Source organism: Mercenaria mercenaria, chromosome 8 (genome assembly GCF_021730395.1).
Source record: "Mercenaria mercenaria strain notata chromosome 8, MADL_Memer_1, whole genome shotgun sequence".
In the NCBI taxonomy this organism is placed as follows: domain Eukaryota; kingdom Metazoa; phylum Mollusca; class Bivalvia; order Venerida; family Veneridae; genus Mercenaria; species Mercenaria mercenaria.
The window spans coordinates 24,399,898-24,421,839 of record NC_069368.1 but is presented as its reverse complement, the minus strand read 5'-3'; the positions used below and the strand labels follow the sequence as shown (position 1 = coordinate 24,421,839).

The 21,942-nt window shown below is 34.2% G+C and overlaps 1 protein-coding gene across 1 annotated transcript in view; it reads left to right on the top strand.

The window, feature by feature from the left end:
- Positions 1-11,272: 11,272 nt before the first annotated feature.
- Positions 11,273-21,942, top strand: part of LOC123565456 (prelamin-A/C-like) — a 38,161-nt gene continuing 27,491 nt past the window's right edge. The window contains exon 1 of the mRNA XM_053549551.1: positions 11,273-11,798. Within this exon, the coding sequence (XP_053405526.1) occupies positions 11,395-11,798 (404 nt within the window). The 5' untranslated portion in view covers positions 11,273-11,394. The remainder of the gene's footprint in view (positions 11,799-21,942) is intronic.

The following is a 21,942-nucleotide window of genomic DNA, read 5'->3' as shown; positions in this document are numbered from 1 at the left end:
TATAAAGTTGGGTTGTAAAGTGGCCCGTCCCGGGGGTACCAAGTTTTACATTGACTTATATTGGGAAAAAAATCTTCTTGTCTGAAACCAAACGACCTAGGGCATTGGTATTTGGTATGTAGCATTGCCTTTTGGTTCCCTACCAAATTATGCCGCTTGGGTGAAAAGAGACACCTCCCCGGGGGTCTCAAGTTTTACATAGACTTAAATAGGAAATATTTTAAAAATCTTCTCGTCTGAAACCACAAGACCTAGGCCTTTGATGTTTGGTATGTAGCATTGACTTGTGGTTCTCTACCCGCCTCAGGGATCCAAAATTTTACACAGAATTATATAGGAAAAAATCGTGTTGTCTGAAACTGCAAGGCCTAAGCTTTTGATTTTTGGTATGTTGCATTGCCTAGTGGTCCTGTTTCAAGTTCAAATTATGTCTCTTGTATGGATCCGCGCAGTCTGGTCAGGATCCATGCTATTCGCTTTCAAAGCCTATTGCAAATAGAGAAACCGTTAGCGTACAGCATGGAAACTGACCAGACTACGCGGATGCACAGACTGGTCTGGACCCATGCTGGTCGCAAATGCACTATGTTGGTTTTCTCATGGCGTGGCTCTTAGTCATCTTCAGTAACTGGTAACAATAAGGAAATAAGGAAATGGTCTTATTGGTCCTTTTTCAAGATAGTTCAAATTATGCCTCTTGGGTAAAAAGAGGCCTGTCCTGGGGGTCCCAAGTTTTACATAGACTTACCTAGGAAAAATACTTTTAAAAATCTTCTTGACTGAAAGTTCACGGCATAGGCTTTTGATATTCAGTATGCAGCATTGCCTAGTGGCTCTCTAACAAGATTGTTTAACTTATGCCCCTCGGGTGAAAAGAGGCCCCACCCCGAGGGTCACATAATTTTTATATGAGTTATATAGGAAAAAATACTTCAAAAATTATCTGATCATATTTCCTAGGCTGTTTAGTTATAATAACCTTATGATCCCAAATAATTAGGGGTCACTTGTCAGTAACCTTGACCTACTGACCTACTTTCTTGGTTTTTAAGATACAGCCTTGAGATTTGGATGACATGTACAGGTTTGCACACCGATCTTAAAACTGACTTTCAGTGACTATGAATGTGACCTAATGACCTACTCCTTGTTTTTTTTTAAGATACAACCTTGAAATTTGGATGACATGTACAGTTTTGCACACCGATCTTTAAACTGATTTTCAGTGACCATGGATGTGACCTACTGACTTATTTTCTTATTTTTTTTAAAGATACAGCTCTGAAATTTGAATGAAATGTATAGTTTTGCATGCCGATCTTTAAACAGACTTTCAGTGACCGTCATTATGACCTATTGACCTACTTATTTTATTCAACTCGTTTAAAAATAAATTCAATATGAAAGGTCTCATGTAATATCCTCTGCTCAAAATATCTTCAAAATAGAAAGAATATCCTACTACTGCAATCCCTTTAAACTCGAGTAGGCCTAATGATTTTTTTTTATATATATCTTGTTTAATATGTATGCTGCTGCAGACTACATGAACGGTCAAACCTTTTCTTCCAAAGCATAGAAAAGAAGATAAAGTGGCTTCTTAAAGGGAGTACCCACACATTTTAGGCGAAATTTTTTTTATCAAAAAGTGTATACAGAGTGAGTATTCTGCAACTGACTAGTCAAACCTATCTCCAAAAAAAAAAAAAAAAAAAGATAAGTAGCAAAAGTGGCTGCTCAAGCCAACTGACTTTTAAAATAGAGGTCTGCTCCCAGGGACGGACCGATTTCTAATGTTGGTAAAACTTGTGGTCCAACCCTTTTGTATGATCGCACATTCGCAAAGTTACTGAATACTTCCTAATGTACAGTAGTAATATATATGTCTTGTATAATGATAGTTTGCTATTGTATATATATATTTACATATGTATCTGTATAATAGTGTCTTGATGTACATTACCATAATGTCTTGTGTGATGATTACAATAAAATATGATTAAACTAAAACTACAGAGGATCCAGCTTTCCTAATTTTCCTACTTTTTCCTGCTTTCTTGAAAGTGCTCCTATTTTAAGCTGCACTACATGAAAAATATGAAGAGCTATCCTGCTCGAACTGTTGCCTTTTCTACGTCATTACCTTGGTTAAAGTTTTGATGCACTTTCACTTTACTTCTATTGTTACATGTTGGAATTGTTTCAAACTTTAAAAAAAAATTAGTTACATCTCATCATTATCTACACAAGGGCAATAACTCTCGCAAAAATGTGTCGTGAATTATCCCACTTTGTATTTGAAATTTTATGTACAAATTTTGGTGCACTTTCACTGTATCTCTTTTATGCCTGAAAAGATTTGATTCAAACTTAAAATATTTGTTCAACACCCACATCATATGACACAAGAGCAAGAAGTCAGGAACCAGTTTTTCAAGAATTGTGCCCCCTTTTTACATATAATTTAATGTTAATTTTAATACAATTCACTATATCTCTGTTAATACAGAACGAATTTGATTCAATCTTAAAATATTTGTTTCACCTCATTACTGACATCATATGATGCAAGGGTAATAATTCTTGCACTAATATGTCATGAATGATTTCCACTTTTTACTTAGAATTTCAGCTTAAGTTTGGTGCACTTTCACTCTATCTCTGTTAACAATAAATAGATGTGATTCAAGCTTAAAATAGTTATTCTACACCATCAACAACATCATATGACACAAGGTCAATAACTCTGTAATCCATTTTTTCATGAACTATGTCCCATTTTTAGCTCACCTGATCCCAAAGTGCTCATGGTGAACTATTGTGATCACGCTGTGTCCGTCGTCCGTCGTCACCAATTGTATTTAAACAACATCTCCTCCAAAACCACCGAATGGATTTTAATGAACCTTGGCCTGGTTGTTCCTTGGGTGGTCCTCTTCCAAAGTTGTTCAAACGGTTCCGCGTGGTTGCACACAGGGATCACCAAAGCTAAAAATAGAAAAATCTTCAAACGACATCTCCTCCTAAACCGATGGCCCGATTTTGAAATAATTTTACACAAATGGTCCTTATGTCACCCACTACGAAGAGTGTTCAAATTACTCCGATTCTTTAAAAAAACATGGCCGCTAGGGGGCGTGGTCAATTTTCCCTATATGTATATAATGAAAACTTTAAAAATCTTCTTGTGTGAAACTGCTAGCCTGATTCTAAAATAATTTTACTCAAATGGTCCTTGTGTGACCCTGTACCAAGATTGTTTAAATTCTTTTGATTCGTCAAAAAATATAGCCGCCAGGCCGGCGTGGTCACTTTTCCCTGTATGTATATAATGGAAACTTTAAAAAATCTTCTTGTGTGAAACTGCTTGTCCGATTTTGAAATAATTTTACACAGCTATGGTCCTTGTGCGACCCTCTACCAAGATTATTCAAATTATTCCGATTCGTCAAAAAATATAGCTGACAGGAGGCGTGGTCACTTTTCCCTATTATACATATAGTAGAAACTTATAAAATCTTCTTGTATAAAACTGTTAGCCCGATTTTGAAATAATTTCACACAAATTGTCCTTTAGTGGTCTTCTACAAATATTATTCTTTTTTTTTTCAGATTCGTCAAAAAAACATGGCCGCCAGAGGGCGTGGTCACTTTTCATCAACAATTTCTTTAAACAGCATCTCCAAAACCACTGAATGGCTTATATATAGGAAACTTTGAAAGTCTTCTCCGAATCAATAATAGCTAGAGCCTTGATATTTGGCATTGATTGTACTGTCAACCGTAATTGTTCAAATTATTGCCCTAGGTTCAAAAAATGTGTGTGACATGTATATAATATCTAGGCTAACATAGAAGAAACCCTACTCCGTACTTGTTCCGTTACGTTATATACAAACGCACTTGTAGCCGTGTACACAGGTGAGCGCTTTAAAGTCAATGACCCTCTTTTTAATTTAAAGTTTAGGTTAAAGTTTTGGTGCACTATTTCTAAATGGGAAGGATAGCTTAATCATAAGTTGATTCTTTTACTAGGAAGGTCAGCGTCCAGCCGTTTGTAAAACTATTTTCTTTTTTTTTTTAACAGACTTCTTTCGAAATAATATAGCAGTTTGAAATTTAAGAATATGGCTCACCGTGGAGGCAGAGATTTTAGTGCACATATATATTACATTTTCAACACACCGCTGAATTATTTATTTAAAAGTATCCTTTTAACAGAATGTTGTTTACATTCCTTGAGTACAAGATGTAAGTCATGATTTGTTTCGTTCAAGTTGAAAAAAACAACAGAGATGTCTATTTTTCGAAATTGTTACGGTCGCTTACTCGTAGTTTGTAAGTTTAAATCCAATCTCTGACAAATGCGTCAGGGAGTCCACTCTTTGGCTCAGTTGTTAGAGCATTGGACTTCCGCCCGTGCGACTCGAACATCCCGCCTCAGGCACTTGGAATTTTCATCATAAAATTCTATTCTCTTCAATTGCTGTTACGCTCCTAAGACGTAAGAAAACCTTCTCTGTTTTAAACCGATTTTGATCACTAACAGTACTAAAGAAGACACAGCAGACAGAAATTATGTTACAACAGCCACCAGGTACTGCAGCTCTATGAATAATATTATCCAGCATCATACCCCACGTTTTAGTATATAGTACAGAGACAAAGTCAATGTAACTAAGTATAATTTATTGATTTAGAAGTGATCTTAAATTACTTCAAGTTTATCCTCTTTCGCGTCTCTTGACAATCCAGTAAGTAGAAAGGAAGACATCATACAACCTGAAAGGCGGATATCTCTCATGTGGCTACTGTAAATCCGCTCCCATCGTCAACAAGATGTCAAATTCATAGTCAATTAAGGTGATATTCTTTTTAGTAGTACTTCAAAATCACAAAAGCCAGTTATCACATGGTATCATCAAAAGCAAGATATAAAAACATAAGTCAACATCACTTAAGATATATTCTTTATGAGTAATCGTGTTATATAAGAAAAAGTTTTAAAAAAAGAACAAAAAAAAGGTTAATTTTCATCCGATACCATCATCAAGAATTAAGGTATAAAAGAAACAGAAATCAACTTCATTTAAGGAGATTCCTTACGAGTATATTACAAAAACACCACAAAACACACAAACTAATTCTTTAAAGCTTTCTTCAAATCATGTCTAACGCAGTAGATACTTTTCTATACATTATCGTTGAAACTTTATTACTTTTTATTTTCCTACCAACCACTGATTCAGAAGAAAAACTTTCTAACTTTTGCTTCTCCTAGAAATTACTAACATTGGGATAAGAGTCCCGTTTACGGGTGATTTACATCTTGCACGCTAAAGAACAAGTAAAGGTTCTTGAATTTGGAGTGTCTACTGTATCTTTCATTACCCCCTTCCCTACTGTATTCTGTTCGTGCCACTTTAATTCTCGCCTAACCGACACGCGACAATTTAAGAAAGACACGCAAACATTAAGACGATAATTGTCGCCCTCTTAACCTCGCGGGGATTGTTAAATCTCGCATTTATATGAACCGTGCCATTAGAAAACCAACATAATGGCTTTGCGACCAGCATGGATCCAGACCAGCCTGCGCATCCACGCAGTCTGGTCTGGATCCATGCTGTTCGCTTTCAAAGCCTATTGCAGTTAGAAAAAACGTCAGCGAACAGCATGGATCCTGACCAGACTGCGCGGATGCGCAGGCTGGTCTGGATCCATGCTGGTCGCAAACCCACTATATTGGTTTTCTCATGGCACGGCTCATATATATTTTCGGACAAGGCGACAACGCGATAATTATCGCATTGTCGCGTGTCGGTGAGGCGAGAATTAAAGTGGCACGAACAGGATTCCGTACTTCCCCATAATGTATTGCTAAACTGCTTCTGGAGGGGTCACCCATATGTGTTATCGGTGTCGACAATAAATAAACTTACAAACAAACAAACGGAAAAAGAGCCCCGTGTTGTTATATATTTATTTTTGGTATCATGGAGTCCATTCAATATTGATATAACAGCATTCCGCTTACAACTAGTGCGAGGAGGTGTGATGGATATTTCGTTACGCTATATACACAGACTCAGTCAAACCGAACCTGTTGTTGTTTTTCTTGGTTGCTTTCTATGCATCCGTAGGATCTTCTTATTGATTTTATTTTCTGTATGACCGGTCTACAACTTGTAAATGGTCCTAATTTTCATTGTCAGTTGACCAAAAACACTTGCTAGTTTAGTAAGCAGACGTCAAAGAATAATAGAGCCGGGCTGCAAGATGTGTTGAAGAGTCGGAAGAAATTTCAAATATTTTGGAAAACTGAGACATAATGAACGAACAGGAAATAGCCTGTCACCAGAATCAGATAAAAAAAAACGGGAGATCGCAAATAAACAAACATATTGATGTAGGTATTCATATTCTTGCATACCAGACGGGGATTTCCGGTATTTTTACCGGTGACTCTCGTGCTTTAAATGACGTATTACGAACTACATATATGTAGAAGATTTATGTAGTTATTTATATCTTATTTCGAAAAACGGAATAAAAATCCAATACCTTGACAGTTCCTGTTTATTCCTGATAGTATATTTCTCGATTCAAAACACGTTATTTTATCAAAAATCCATAACGTTACTCTGCAACTGATCAAACAAAACCAGAACTAAACATTGTTATTTGTCTTTGAAACGTCATGACGTCTTTCCTGTTTACGGACGTTGATTTCCCGCGCTTTGTTTAAATACGCTGCTATAAGAAATAGTTCTAAAAAGAAAGCCGTTCGACTGATTTTATTTTTATTATTATATCTTGATATCCTACCTCGTTACCGCCTAAACAGTTACCCGAGAGCCGGATATTCCCATCTGCACCTATAACCAGTGACAGAATCTTTTTCTTGCATACCGATATCAAGATATAATAATAAAAATAAAATCAGTCGAACGGCTTTCTTTTTAGAACTATTTCTTATAGCAGCGTATTTAAACAAAGCGCGGGAAAGCAACGTCCGTAAACAGGAAAGACGTCATGACGTTTCAAAGACAAATAACAATGTTTAGTTCTGGTTTTGTTTGATCAGTTGCAGAGTAACGTTATGGATTTTTTGATAAAATAACGTGTTTTGAATCGAGAAATATACTATCAGGAATAAACAGGAACTGTCAAGGTACTGGATTTTTATTCCGTTTTTCGAAATAAGATATAAATAACTACATAAATCTTCTACATATATGTAGTTCGTAATACGTCATTTAAAGCACGAGAGTCATCTTACACCCCGGGGTGTAAGATGGATTTTTCCAGCACCGGTAAAAATACCGGAAATCCCCGTCTGGTATGCAAGAAAACGAATTCTTGCATACCAGACGGGGATTTCCGGTATTTTTACCGGTGCTGGAAAACTCCATCTTACACCCCAGGGTGTAAGATGACTCTCGTGCTGTAAATGACGTATTACGAACTACATATATGTAGAAGATTTATGTAGTAATTGATATTTTATTTAAAAAACGGAATAAAAATTCAATACCTTGACTGTTCCTATTAGTTCCTGATAGTATATTTCTCGATTCAAATCACGTTATTTTATCAAACATTCATAACGTTACGCTGCAACTGATAAAACAAAACCGGAACTAAACATTGTTATTTGTTTTGAAACGTCATGACGTCTTTCCTGTTTACGGACGTTGGTTTCCCGCGCTTTGTTTAAATACACTGCTATAAGAAATAGTTCTAAAAGGAAAGCCGTTCGATTGATTTTATTTTTATTATTATTTCTTGAAATCGGTATGCAAGAAAAAGAATCAATCACTGGTCGCGGGTAAAGATGGGAATATCCGGCACTCGGGTAACTGTTTAGGCGGTAACTCGGCTGGAAGCCTCGTTACCGCCTAAACAGTTACCCTCGTGCCGGATATTCCCATCTTTACCCGCGACCAGTGAAAGATTCTTATAATCTTAGAAATAGCAGACGGGAAAACGAAATCTTAGAAATACCAGACGGGAAAACGAAATCTTAGAAATACCAGACGGGAATACGAAATCTTAGAAGTACCAGACGGGAATACGAAATCTTAGAAATACCAGACGGGAATACGAAATCTTGCGGAAATTGCTGATTGTCATTACGGGTCTACTACCTTAAATGATTTTCGAAAAAAAGATAATGTCATTTCCACCATCCTATCCAAACTTCACATTCAAACAGGTTGTGAAAGTCTGGAAAAAAAAACTCATTGCAATTTCCAAACCCTCAAAAAACAGTAAATTGTATAAATTGCTAAATATAGAATTCCATTTGAACAGGTATCAATTGTTAGTTGAAATGCCAGTTTGATTCTCATACTCTTGTCCCGAAAACTTAGTACTGATTTCTTGCATTCAGAGGGTATTTTTGATACAATACTTTACAATTCTGTTATACCCGTCCTCTATATAGACTCTCGTATATAAGCATTGGATAAAAAATGCAACCATACCCCTTTACATGATCTTGAACAAGGAAGCAGTACGATACAACAGGGCCGATAAATAAACATTATCGCCTTCTGAAAATAGATAGAATAATCAATTTGTTCATGAGAAAGCATAAAACGTAATTCTTTGAAATCTAAACCTGCCTTCATAACATTAATTTGCATATTTTATCTGGTCGACATAGTTGAAAAATCAAATTAGAACAATGTGGCTGTCTATTGAAATCACGCTCCTCATTCCTAAAGGCGGGTGTGTGAGAAAAAGAAAGATAAGATAAGACCATCTTTATTTTACGTGCATGGGTTATAATAAACATTTTAATACGAACTAATAGAAGCTATTTTCTGATTAAACAAGACTATCCTTCTAACAAGGAAACTGACAACCTATAGAAGGTAGGAACATAAATTAAAAAATACAAAATTAAAAGCATTAGCACATGTACAAAAAATCATTACAGGTATATACAATATAAAAGCAGATTTATAGCACATTAGATTATTAGCATATTTTCACAACTGTGTACTAATGTACTAATTAATATGTATCACAGTATCTTAAACAAAATGTTGGTAGGGCGCAAAGCGGATATGGTGCGGGGCGGGGGTGTTGGGTGCGGGGGCTAATTCAATCAAGTACCATTTTCCACGTCCTTTGTATGATGCGTCCCGGGGGCGAACTCACAACCTCCCATACTTGAAGATGGTCTTCTATTTCTATATCACTAGGCTACCGAGGCAGAGTACCGTTAATAAAACAAGTACCTTAATAATCTACTCGAATTTGTTTCGACTTGAGAGCAGGCGGCTGCGAATAAATATTAAAGTTAGTGTATCCTAAATTGTTAAAATTGAGTCAAATTTGGCAAAATGTGATAAAATTTGATAAAATCAGAGTCGGCCCTGCCGAAAAACGAAAACACAAAGACTCGGATTTCTGACTTTTATTGTGCCCAAATATTTTTTTTTTTCTAAAATTATATTTAAAACTAATTTAGTAAAAACAGGTGACCATCCTTGCCGAAATGTAAATCGGGTGCAAGGATATATCTCTTAGTTTTAATATTGTAATCTAAAATTAGCCTTTATATAGCTTAAAATTATGTTTAGGTTTAAAACTAGGTATAGTTTAAAAAGGTTATAAGTTATCATTTGCAGTTGAGGCCTTTTAGTTTTGCATTTTAAAACAATATACGGCAAATATAACACATTTATCATATATTAAACAAATAAGATAAAATAACAATAAAATATACAGTTCTGGTACCTCTTTCGGGCTGTTTACTCTTTTACATTATGCTCATTTTAGATTCAGCTAAACCTGACAACGCCCTTCTTCCTGAGGATGTATTGCTTTTATTGCCTATACCAGTGCCGCAAGCCTTACATGACACGCCCAGACGAGCTGCATATATGAGCTCAATCCTCTGATTATTGACGTTGTCGCTTTTGATTTTAATTTGGAAATTATAGGGTATAGATTTTAAAACTTTCCCCTGAGGTTATATCACCTCTATTGCCTAAGGCTAGTAGAGGTGTTATTTATTGATAAATTTAATGCAAGGGGTTATATCACCTCTATTGCCTATGACATGTAAGGCTAGTAGAGGTGTTATGTATTGATACATTTAATGCAAGGGATAAAGTACCTGCACAGTGATATGTTTTATTGCATATAAATTATCTTCTCAGAAGTATTGTTTTTAAATATAAAGTAAAACACATTATCTAGATAGCACCTGCGTGAAGGTGTTTAAAAATGGCTAGTATTTAGTGGCGTTATTTAATTACAGATTTTGTTAAGATAAAAATACTATAAACTTTACTTCTTTTTCGTATCAAGGTGTGCATTGTTTGCAAGATTCAGATATGAGCTATTCGCTGTAATAAACATATCCAGTGATAGTTTATGACATCCCTTTGCTTTTAACCTTTAGCCTGCTAAATTTCTAGCATGGACTGGTCCATCATTAACTTTGGGCTATACTATTTATTATTCAGAGGGGTTCTCAATGAAAATTTACTGATTGAATAGCGAGCAGTGCAGACCGTGATCAGCATTCATGGATGTGCAGGCTTATCTTAGTTTGTATTGGTCGCAAAGGCAGAATCACTTGCCGCAAGAAGACTTTTCGTTTTTTCTTCTCTTTTTTTTCTCGTTTACAATACCGTGCATTTTTTCAAACGATAAAACTTCCAAAATAATCAAGACATCTTGAAAGTGTCAAAGTTCCTTTAACCGCAACTATTCTGTAAAATAACGTTTAATATGAATGACATTGTCTTATTATATTAAAGTGAAAAAAAAATGTTACAAAAATGGTGAAAAAATGGAAATAATCTTGAATAGGGATTTTTCGTACGAGTTTTCTTCTTGGTATTTTCAACAATTATTTATCATTAAATCGTAGTATGAAACACATTTCAGAACTCATGGTTGCAACAGCTGTCCAAAGTAAATTTTTTATGAAATTTTTCGTTGTTACGTAATCACCTTAAAAACGGAACAATGCCCGAGATAAGAATGGAACTTTTATGTCGTTTCGCCTAACCAGTGTGATTTCAGTAGGCCACCTATATAAATATTATGGAATGAAAGATTTAATATTGTAGAATTAATGCACTGAGGCACACAAATTAATAGGGTAAATGAAATATAGATCTAACTATATACATATAATTATATATATATCTTTTTTTTTAATTCAAATGATTGGGATTTAATCCTTTCGAAAACATTCAACCAGGTGAAATATGCAAATGATTTATCACGTGATGTAAACCGCGGGATTTATCGCGAGACAGTCGGCCATTTTTACCGGTAGCTGTGTTTGTGATAGGTTTGTTTGTTCAGCAAATAGGAGTGATAATAAGATTTTATTGTAGGATTTGTTGATCAGATTCAATCATGGCGTCAAGACAGAGTCGGAAGTCTATGACGACGACGACGGTTACCCAGTCTACCTCGGGAGAAACGCCAAGAACCGGCGTCTCTCCAGGACGACGCGCACGCTCCCCATCACCCGCCCGTATCACGCGTTTGCAGGAGAAAGAGCAGCTTCAGAATCTGAACGACAGATTGGCGGCATACATTGACAGAGTTCGTTTCCTGGAGACTGAAAACAGCAGGTTACTTGTTCAAGTGAAATCCACCGAAGAAACGGTATCTCGCGAAGTGACAAATATAAAATCTTTGTATGAATCGGAACTCGGTGAGGCACGCAAGCTTCTGGATGATACAGCTAAAGAGAAAGCGAAGTTGCAATTAGACGCGAATAAATACAAGACAGAAGCAGATGACTGGCAGTCAAAGTAAGTTTAATTACATTTATTTTGATTATTAAAATGCTTCATTAATGATCTTTGACAAGTACTTTATAGTCTGTTTCATGAATGGAGGAGCAAAAATTGCTTAGTCTAGGCGCATGTATTTATTCATGTTACTCAATTACCAAGAACATGTTGGTATGGAATTTCATTGCATTTAATGTCACTCGCACTAAAAATGTTTCAGAAATTTGAAAAGTAATGTTATGGTTCATGTGAAGTGTTTGAGACTACCCCTCGGGTGAATTTTCGCTTCATGTCTTTAGACCTCATAGGCCTTTGTTTTTCATAAATTGTATACCAAACTGTTCAGAAAGAGTAGAAGTGTCTTTCAAGAGAGGTTGTTTTGTTCGGTATAATAATATTTCTCTTATATCACATGTACTTTGCTTGTCCACATTCTGTTTTGTAAAAAAATATCAAACTTCTTTTTCAAAAATATTTTGACATTAGGTCTATACTTATTGTGTGCCTAACATATTTCTCCAGGTATTCCCAGTGTTAAAATTGTTACGATACATGCACATTTCAAAACGTTGCAAAAATTGCAAAACGAAAGTGAAAGTAGAGCTGTCAAAATGACAAAAAAAAACTCATATATTTCAGAAAATATGTAAGTTAACTGTATTTCAATACTGGGAGTACCTGGATGAATATGTTACAGACACAAACAAAACATATTTAAAGAAAAAATACTTTTGAAAAAAAAGTTTGATATTTTCTACAAAATAGAACTGTGACGATCAGAGTACATGTAATTTTACACAAAATACTTATTCTTAAAGTAGCTTACCTTTGTATAATGTATTCCCTACTTCCTCTAAAGAATTCAGTGTATTTATAATAAATAGTAACGGTCTTTGAGGAATAAATTTCCAAAATCAAAATTCACCTGAGGGGTGGTCTCCAAACACTTTTGATGAACCTTAAGGTAATGAAATGAAATAAAATAAAACACTTGTCCAACATATTTGACTTGATCATAGGAAATATTAAGATCATTTTTTCATATCAATCCCCACTCACGTCAAACACTCGATCGAAAGACCAAGATAGTGGAGAAAATTGTCGATGCAATTTTCAGTGCTGCTGATGGTTTACATGGTTCAGATGCCAATGATGTCACAAATTGGCCATAAATTAAAATAAAACTTAGAATAATAAAAAAATGATTTATCAGAAGGGGATTCAATTCCTCATTGATTTATGTAAAATGTATTAAATAATTTTCAAAATTATGAATTTCCTATGTATGTACTGTACACAATTAACGTTTACCGATCTGCGCCAATAGCGCAAGCAATAAAACCAATAACTTTACCTGACCGTGTACTGTGATTTAGCCTCCATTATTTTGGTCTTTCGATGTTTCGAAGTTTAGATCGCCCTGTCACAAATTTATATAAAACAGTCTATACATCAAATTATTTTGACTACATAAAACATGTGTCAAAGCCCAGAAGACGATAAGATATCCATAAGTCTAGCAAGGAGTCTATGTTATTCTGTGGTTAAACAAGAGTTCTAATTGCCACATATTTAGGTCAAATGAAGTGGTTTATTTAAAGGTCAGATGTATAAAAACTGCTAAAAGAATACTTTGGATGAAGTTATGTTACTTTTCGAGTGTTTTATACATGGTGTGAAAATCTGTAGTAAGTACTGGGTTCTAACCCTGACAACTGAGCTTACTGGCTGTCTGTTGTATTTCTCCCCTAATTTGACCAGTGACCTATGTAACATATACACAAACAAATTGGAAACTTGTATGTCGAATTAAGAGGTTTGTGATATTGTGAGCATCACAAAACTGACCAAGGAAGCAGGCCACATCCCGTTTAGAGACAAATGTCACATGGTGAGTCAATACGGTACTCAAATCTGGGACTCGCTGCTTACAAGGCGAGTGCTCTACGAACTGAGCTACAATGTAACTGGCTGCCTGGCATGTTCTCCCCTACTGTGGCTTAGTCTGTACCCCAGTATGTGCTTAAAAGGGTCATTTTTGAGTGTCGGTGTTGTTTGTTCACTTTGATTTTTCTAAAAAATCAAAAAATCTTTTAAAGTCGACACAAATGATTGAAAGTCAGAATTTTTTTAATTACTTATTTATTCATACTAGAATTTAAACCTGCAATTTTTGGGACAGGCAATTACAGCACTTTCCATATACTTGATCTGTAAATTCATAGATCATAAATATGTGAATATATCACTTTTTTAGATCAGACATTATATTGGTTATTAGTGTTAGAGAACCAACAATAGCATTAACATTTACCTTTATAAAACCAACTAATCCCAAACAAAAACATGCCAGAGTATTTCTTTTATATATCAAACTTGTTAAATCCTGACAGACTTAATTAAATACCAAGTTAAGTGCCACTGATAAGTTAGTCAAGTGGGTACATCTAAATTCTTATACTGTATATGATTAAAAAACAAACTTGGGACATAACAAACACTGCTAATATGCTGCATCTCATTGGTATGGGTATCTGGATGTAACAAGTGCCAACTTTATGTCACAGATTTGTTGAGATGTGAGTTGAGGTTTCATTCAGCCATTTAAAATTTGATCTTCAGTTGTATATTATTTTAAATAAAACTTGATTTTTGATATAAATGCTCATAATTTGATGATTAACAGATTGAATGTCCTTGGCAGTAAATTAAATCAGCGAAATTGTCTTGAGAAATAAACTGAATGCTCCGTTAATAATATAAACAAAATTTTATGATAAGGCCACACCAAATTGATAAGTTGTTCATCGGATTTTTTTCTGAAAAAATTGAGGCGGCGAGCGAAAAAATAATTTAAATATTTTTTTAGGTTTTTGAGAAAATCAGGAGCGAGCGAAGAGCGAAGAAATATATTTGTCTTCATTTGGCTCTCGACTGACTAATAAAAACCTTGAAATAGAATGTATAGCCCTTTTAAATTAAAAAGTAAGTCCCCAGGGATTGAGAAATTCTGACCTGCAGATGCACAACAAAGCGAACTCATGAAAAAAAGGTAATAACATTGTCATACAGTACAGTGTAATCAAATAATGCATGCTTTTGAAAATGCTGTTAGAAAATATGTAATAAACAACAATGCATAACCTTACACCATACTTATCACACATATGTGACTTGATGTAGCATTCTTAGCTGACTTTACAAAGTTTTTGATACATCAAATATCTATGCGAGTGTTACTAGATCTATTAAAGCTTCTGATTTTAAACTTAGAACAGATATTTACTGTCAAAGTCTACACCTGGAGAAACAATATTCTTAAGTCTGAATGTAGACAGCGTTAAGCCCCTTTTTAACATAGAATATTTTTAATTAAGTTTTATATAATGACCAGTAGCTCTGTACTTTCAAAGCTTCTGACTATTATGCCCCTTTTACTGGCAAAGCTCTGATTCAGAAAAGTCGAGCATGATGTCTTATGTACAGCTCTTTTTCTAACTTTAAACTTTCATAACATATTAAATTTGTTGAAACAAAGTCTCAATTAAAGTCTGAAATGGAGATTAACGTGCATTAACATTAGTCTACTAAATGATTGGAAAATTTGAAAATCGAAACTGTTCTGAAAACAACTCATAATGTAAATTCCTTATCCCACCAACTTTAGTATGCAAATGCTGATCATTTGGCAAGGAAAAACAGAAAACAGATAAGTGACATGCATCAATAAGTATTTACCCTTACCAAAATAATGTAGATTGATGTTATCAAATAAATTAGTATGTTTTTCTTCGTCCAGTTTTCAATGAAATAAATCGATTTTTTGTAGCATGTAATTTGGTAAACATTTGAAGAAAATGGCGTAATTGCATAAAGGGGAAACAACTTTAATGCAACTAAATATAAGGTTATGACTTATTATAGACGATGTGTGCGTAGTATGTATTTATTTTGATTAAAATCCATTTGAGAACAATCTAGGACTGAAATTATAAGCATTTATACACTTTTACGTCCGTAAAAAGTAGCGCACCAAAAATTTTTGGATTGATTTTTTTCAATGGGGCGAGCGCAAGCCAAAAACAAAAAAAAATATTTTTTTTGTGTTTCTGAAAATATAGGAGCGGCAATTCCGATGAACAACTTTTTAATTTGGTGAGGCCTAAATAGTTTAAAGAAACTGAAAAGATATTGTTCAATCATTTAATGTATACTGTATTGTTGCAATTTGCCAACTGTGTGTTCATGCTCTTGAAAAAAAAACTTAAAGATCAATGGTTTATTGAAGAAGATAAAACAGATAACACAAACACTACAGGATATAAACATTTGATGTCAGCAACTTTTAATAACCTTTTGAAATACCGGTAATAGTTTTAAGTTCAAAACGTAAGTAGCGTCTTTTCACAGATGAGTAGGCAATTTCGATATATTTGCTGCTCTAATTGATATGTTAGCGTGGGAGCATCAGGTCCATGTAGTGAATACTGCTAGAGCGTGTCAATATTCACAGTAACTGTTGACGCTTATGATGGATATTTATAGCTGAACACTGCTGTTTTTTCATTTATTAGGATAATGACTTTTAACAAGAACTTTTACACAGCAGTCATAGCAAACCCAGCCTATTTTTATTGAAATATTTGTTACTATTATTATTTTCCGTAGCATTAGATGCTGAAATCAGTAAGATAGATAATTCACTTATTGAAAATCAAATTATTTTGTTGAATCTAAACAATGTTATTTTTCCTCTGTAAATAGTGCTCAAGATAAATAGTTTTTTTGGTTGGTTTTTTTTTTTTATATTTGTGCAAAGGAGAATAAAAAAAAAACCAAACGTAAAGTCAATTTTGGGGGAAATGCATGATTTAAAAGAAATTTTCTTAGGGGAAGGGGCTATTATAGAAGGAAAAAAACCTGCTACCTGATATTATTAAAATTAGGTAATCATTCACCAAATTTTAAGTATAGGATAGACAACGAGTGCCGTTGTCTACGGGATATATACAACGAGCAAAGCGAGTTGTATATATCCCGTAGACAACGGCACAAGTTGTCTATCCGACTTAGACCACGTGACATAAAAACTGCAATTATTGAAAACTCTCCCACGCGTTCTATAGAAATTAGGATTAGCGTGTTTTATAAGAGTAATATCATCTTTGTACCGTTAGCGCTTAATTATCAGTAGGGCATATGAAAGAATGCAGGTTATTTGTATAAATTCAGTTTTACTCAAATACCGGATTTACTAAGATTTAACGTTCATTAACACTTTGAGTCATTTGCAATCACAAAATTAATGCTAAACAGTTAAATATGGATTTCTCAAAAATACTCAAAATTGGACTGCATGCTGAACAATTAGTTTTTGTGAGGAGTTTGCATGTTGGCGAAACACGATGACAGATACGTTGATTCGTTGATTCAAGAAGATAGCCAGGTTATTTATTTATTTAGTTAGTTAGTTATTTTTTTTTATTTGTTTACTTTGTTTATCAGGATATAGTTAGTGCGTAGATGCTCGTAGGACTACGAATACCTTTTACTATATCGTGCCCTTCTTGTAAGAATGATGTAGTTTTTTTACTTTCTAACTGGGCCAAGTTGTTCGAAACTTTAACGGACTGTAATTTAGTTTAGTTTAGTTTATACTAATTTGTTTTAGCTCGATTGTGATGAAAGCTTTAACTGTTTAAGCTTATTGTAACCACTCTCGAGTCCGTTTCCTATGAAAACTAGTACTGGTGTCATATGAGAAATCATGGTCGTGACCCCAATGATGCTCGAACCCACGACCACTGCATTAAGCTGTTAAACTAACCGCCTGTTAAATTTCTATTTATGATACTAGTCTTGGTGGGTGGGAAACACTAGTATGATGTTTTAATTTTACTGTAAAGATGGTTTAGTGTTTATAATCCTTAACAAGTGCATTTGATTTTCTAAGTTTTCTAAACTAAATCTACTGCTAAAGTCAATCGACCGTTAACTCAATCGCCTGTTAAAGTTTCGAACAACTGGATCCAGTTGATTGCAAATGTAAGGATCGTGCTGACATGTCTTTTTATAACAAGTGAACATAAAAAGTTACAACTGTTGGAAACGTTTCAGTGAATGTGTAAATTACGTTTTTACCCAGTTGGTTCTACACTACAAATATGTAGTTTATTGTAATTCATTTTTATTGATATCTAATAACACGGGGTCATTTTTACAATATTAATATTTAGACGTTGTCAACTGAATTTACCTCCAAGTAGGGGTGTAACGATACATCGAACTATCGATGCATTGCGATACTAAGTGTCCCGATAGCATGCATCGATAGAAAAGTCACGATCCAATAACAATCGCCGATAGTACCTTCAACAATCGATAGTTTCGATAGTTTTGAAATTTGTGTAAATACAGAAATAATTTATCATTTATAAACCAAGAAACAGAGCCAGCTTTCATTTGCGCCTCGGAAAATGTTTACGTCTCCATTACAATAATTACCCTCACGGAATTTAACTACCATAAAGGACTGAGAAGTCTGGGAGATAATTAATAAATTTAGTTTCTTAGAAACTGTGATTAAATATATTTAAATAACCTGTTAATCTTAGATGAGAAAATGTACTATGGACATTGAGAAAGAAGGCTACTTGTATTATACAGCAAACTGTTCGGTAGGGCCCTTCATTTAGTGCTGGTACACCTTAATTTTCGTCTTTTTCGATGCTTTGGGTTATTAAACATGTTGACATTCGCAACAAAATGGCCGATTCGTTTGAGTATACCTTGCATAGGTTTATTGTTTTACTTAGGCCATCCTTAAAAAATTGTTTGTTTGCAGTAACGCGACCCGGAATTTTTAGTGTGAGTAGGTAGGTAGGGGTTTTTTTTTTTTTTTCATTTTTTTTTTTTTTTTTGTATGCTAATTGTACAACACCTGCATTTTCTTTTTAACCCTCTGGTTTATACACCTTTTGGGTACTAACACTTCTCTGTAGAATGCTAAATTGATTGTAACATATCTGCAAGGGTGGCAGTTTTCACATAGTATGAATACTAATATTAATATAACCTTTTTAATAACAGTAAAAACAACAGATAGCCTGACACCAGTCAGAAACAGAGCTTATTGTCTCCATATGAAACTTAAAAATTTAAGATTATCAATATATTAAACAAAAATAATTGGCCAGACCTTTTGAATGTCCTTGCACTGGCTGGGGTAATAAAAAAAACATTACATTCCTTAGGATTCCTACTCCATTGAATGGACAGCATTGAAGTACATAGCAAAATCTTTGATATTTTACCCTGTAGACCTGAGTCTGATTACTAGCACAGCACTCCTTCAAAGCCTATGTATCATGTAATTTTTAGACAATACTTAATTGTTTTATATTGTTTACTCAGGGCTTAAGGCCATACCAAATTGATTTGTCGTTCGTCGGAACTACCGCATCAATGATTTCATTCTCGAGAAAAAGAAAAAAAAATTCACCCGCCCGCACGTACGTAAAAATCTCCGAAAAAATTTTTTTTTTTTTTGATTAAGCGGTCCGGAATGATAACGGCAAAACAGATTTTATCGCTGTTTTAATGCGTCAAAGTGATATTGATCGGAATTCATGCGTTCGTAATACATGTAGCTGATGACTCAAACTAAAAAAGTCAGGAATTATGATGTTGTTCATCATTTGTTTTAAATCTGGAGTGTCTGTGCTAATGCCACACTTGGCCTTCGATGTGCCGGTAGGTGATGAAGTAGGCACGTTCTACGATTGTTCAATACAGAATACTGTGAAAAGAACAGAGCCCGACTTGTAAGACGTGCACGGGGATTCATTTAAAAATATTTGGATTAAACATAGAAATATTGTTCAGATAAAGTTTTCAGACTATTTGTTATCAGTTGTTTAGTTCAATATGTTAGATCTAGAGCCAAAACAAAGTGCTTTCTTTAAAAAAAAAAGTTTGTTCACAGATCCTGACTGATCCATCACATTAAATTTAATTGTCTCGGGCCCAAATCATTTTGAACGTAAATTCTTTAGTACGGCAGTCAGATATTCTATCAAAATGCATATATTCAATTAAAAAAATGTTTAGCTTTTCAAATAAGTAGTGTAGATATAAAGATAATTTCTGTCGTATTGTAACCCCAATTTTCCCTGTTTGTATATTAATTGGCTGTGACATTGATTGAAAGAAAGAAACTGAAAAAACAGACCTTCCCAACTCAAAATTTCTTGGTCAATCAAAGCACAACAAATAACACTTTTAAGAGTGGCCATATTGGGATCATTTTTTGTCCATCTGTTATCATTTTTGACTGAAATGAACCTCTACCACAAAAACTTAAGCTATCCTGATCTGTTAAGAAATTATTCCAATGGGATTCAAGCAATGTTGAAGCATTTGTGTGCCCAACTCCGTTTGGTCTTATTGGTCAAGTGATTTATTACTTTCCCCTCACCTCTACCGTTTGGAGTTTCACTAGGGGCACAAAGTTGCTCATGTGTCGAAGCCATCTAATTGGGTTTCAGAAGATATGTTATTCCACTTGGGTTTCCCGTTTTGTCTTAAATATTCCTCACCATCCTCTGCCGATAAATAGGCACGCCTTCAGATTAATGTAGAACAATCAAAATTAAAAATAAGACACTCATCCCTTAGTAATTATAAATACAAAATAAAAACAAACTGATTCAGTGAGTTTTGGCAAGAATTTATTTGCAAAACCATTCATGTAGTCTTTAAAACATATAGAAAAGCTATCTACTGTGTTAGTCACACTGTAAATGTTTGATTTCTGTGTTATTCTTAAAGAAATGTTAACTTCATGTATAATCATAACTGGTTATGCCTCCTTTTAGGGTCCAAGCTGGAAAAAAAAAAAAAAAAAAAATACCCGCTCGCTCCATGTAAAATCTGCCCGCCTCTGAAAAAATCAAAATTGAGGAAAAAAAAAAGAAAAAAAATTTCGCTCGCTCGCTCCTATTTTTTTTGAAAAATTTCCGAAGAACTATTAATCAATTTGGTATGGCCTAAGCTATGCTAATATTTTAGGGAGAAGTCATTTCTTCCTCAGCTAAGATTATGGAGAAGTGGAGAGATTTTAGGGAGAGGTGGAGTGATTTTAGGGAAACGTGGAAAGATTTTTAATAGCGCCATGACATGCAAGTTGAAAATGGAAATAAATATACTTTTTATTATTATTATTTCCTGTCTTTGTTTAAGTCTGTTGATTTAAAGTAAATAACAAATTCACTGAAAATATCAGTGATTCTGTTTTCTTATCCTCCAATGCAAAGAGCTATAAAATATACTTCTTTGTTCAATGTAAACCTAATTTCTTATCCTTGTGAATCTAATGTGATTAAACTGCAAATTAAAGTGTTTTTTTTTCACTCTTGCAATGATTGCCTTAACCAAGAAAAGCCTAATCTGAATATGAATACAATTAAAAAAAGCTAGGTTAATTCCATATCAGCAAAAAATAAATCAAGCTCCCAGTGCTAATGCACTCAAAGTCAAAACACAAAAACCCATAAAAGCATTTCACAGTCACTTCTTGAATTAAATACATGTCAATAGCAGTGACATCACTATGACATCACACAGAATACACCTCTTCTTTGATCTGCTACTGTCTTCTTTGATCTGCTACTGTCCCCACACATTAAAAGAAACAGTTGTCTAACAGGTTAAACCCAGTTTCTGATGGCAGGTGTCAAAAATTTGCATGAATTTCAGTTACACAGAACAAGAGAGAAAGTTTCAGTAATAATAACAATGTTTCTAAAGTCTGGGTTTTGAAAAATAGGAAAAAGTGGACCCATGGAAATTTAATTTCACTTAAATAGGAAAATCTAGAAATGTAAACATTATGGATTTCTTTCGCTGGTTTTAGTCATTGCATTGAAAGGATGTTTAACTTTTATAAATAAATTTTCAGGTAAGAAAATTTTGTTTGTCTAATATTTTTGACGTTTATTGTGCTCTTTCCAAGTGACTTGTGCAGTGTCACTGCAGTTTTATCCTCGGGGCAGATTAAAAAGATTATGCAACGACAAAAGATCGAAACTAAAATTATTATTTGTTTGCAAAATTGTTTGAGAAATTATGACAGAATGATCTCCAAGAATTTATCTATCCCAGA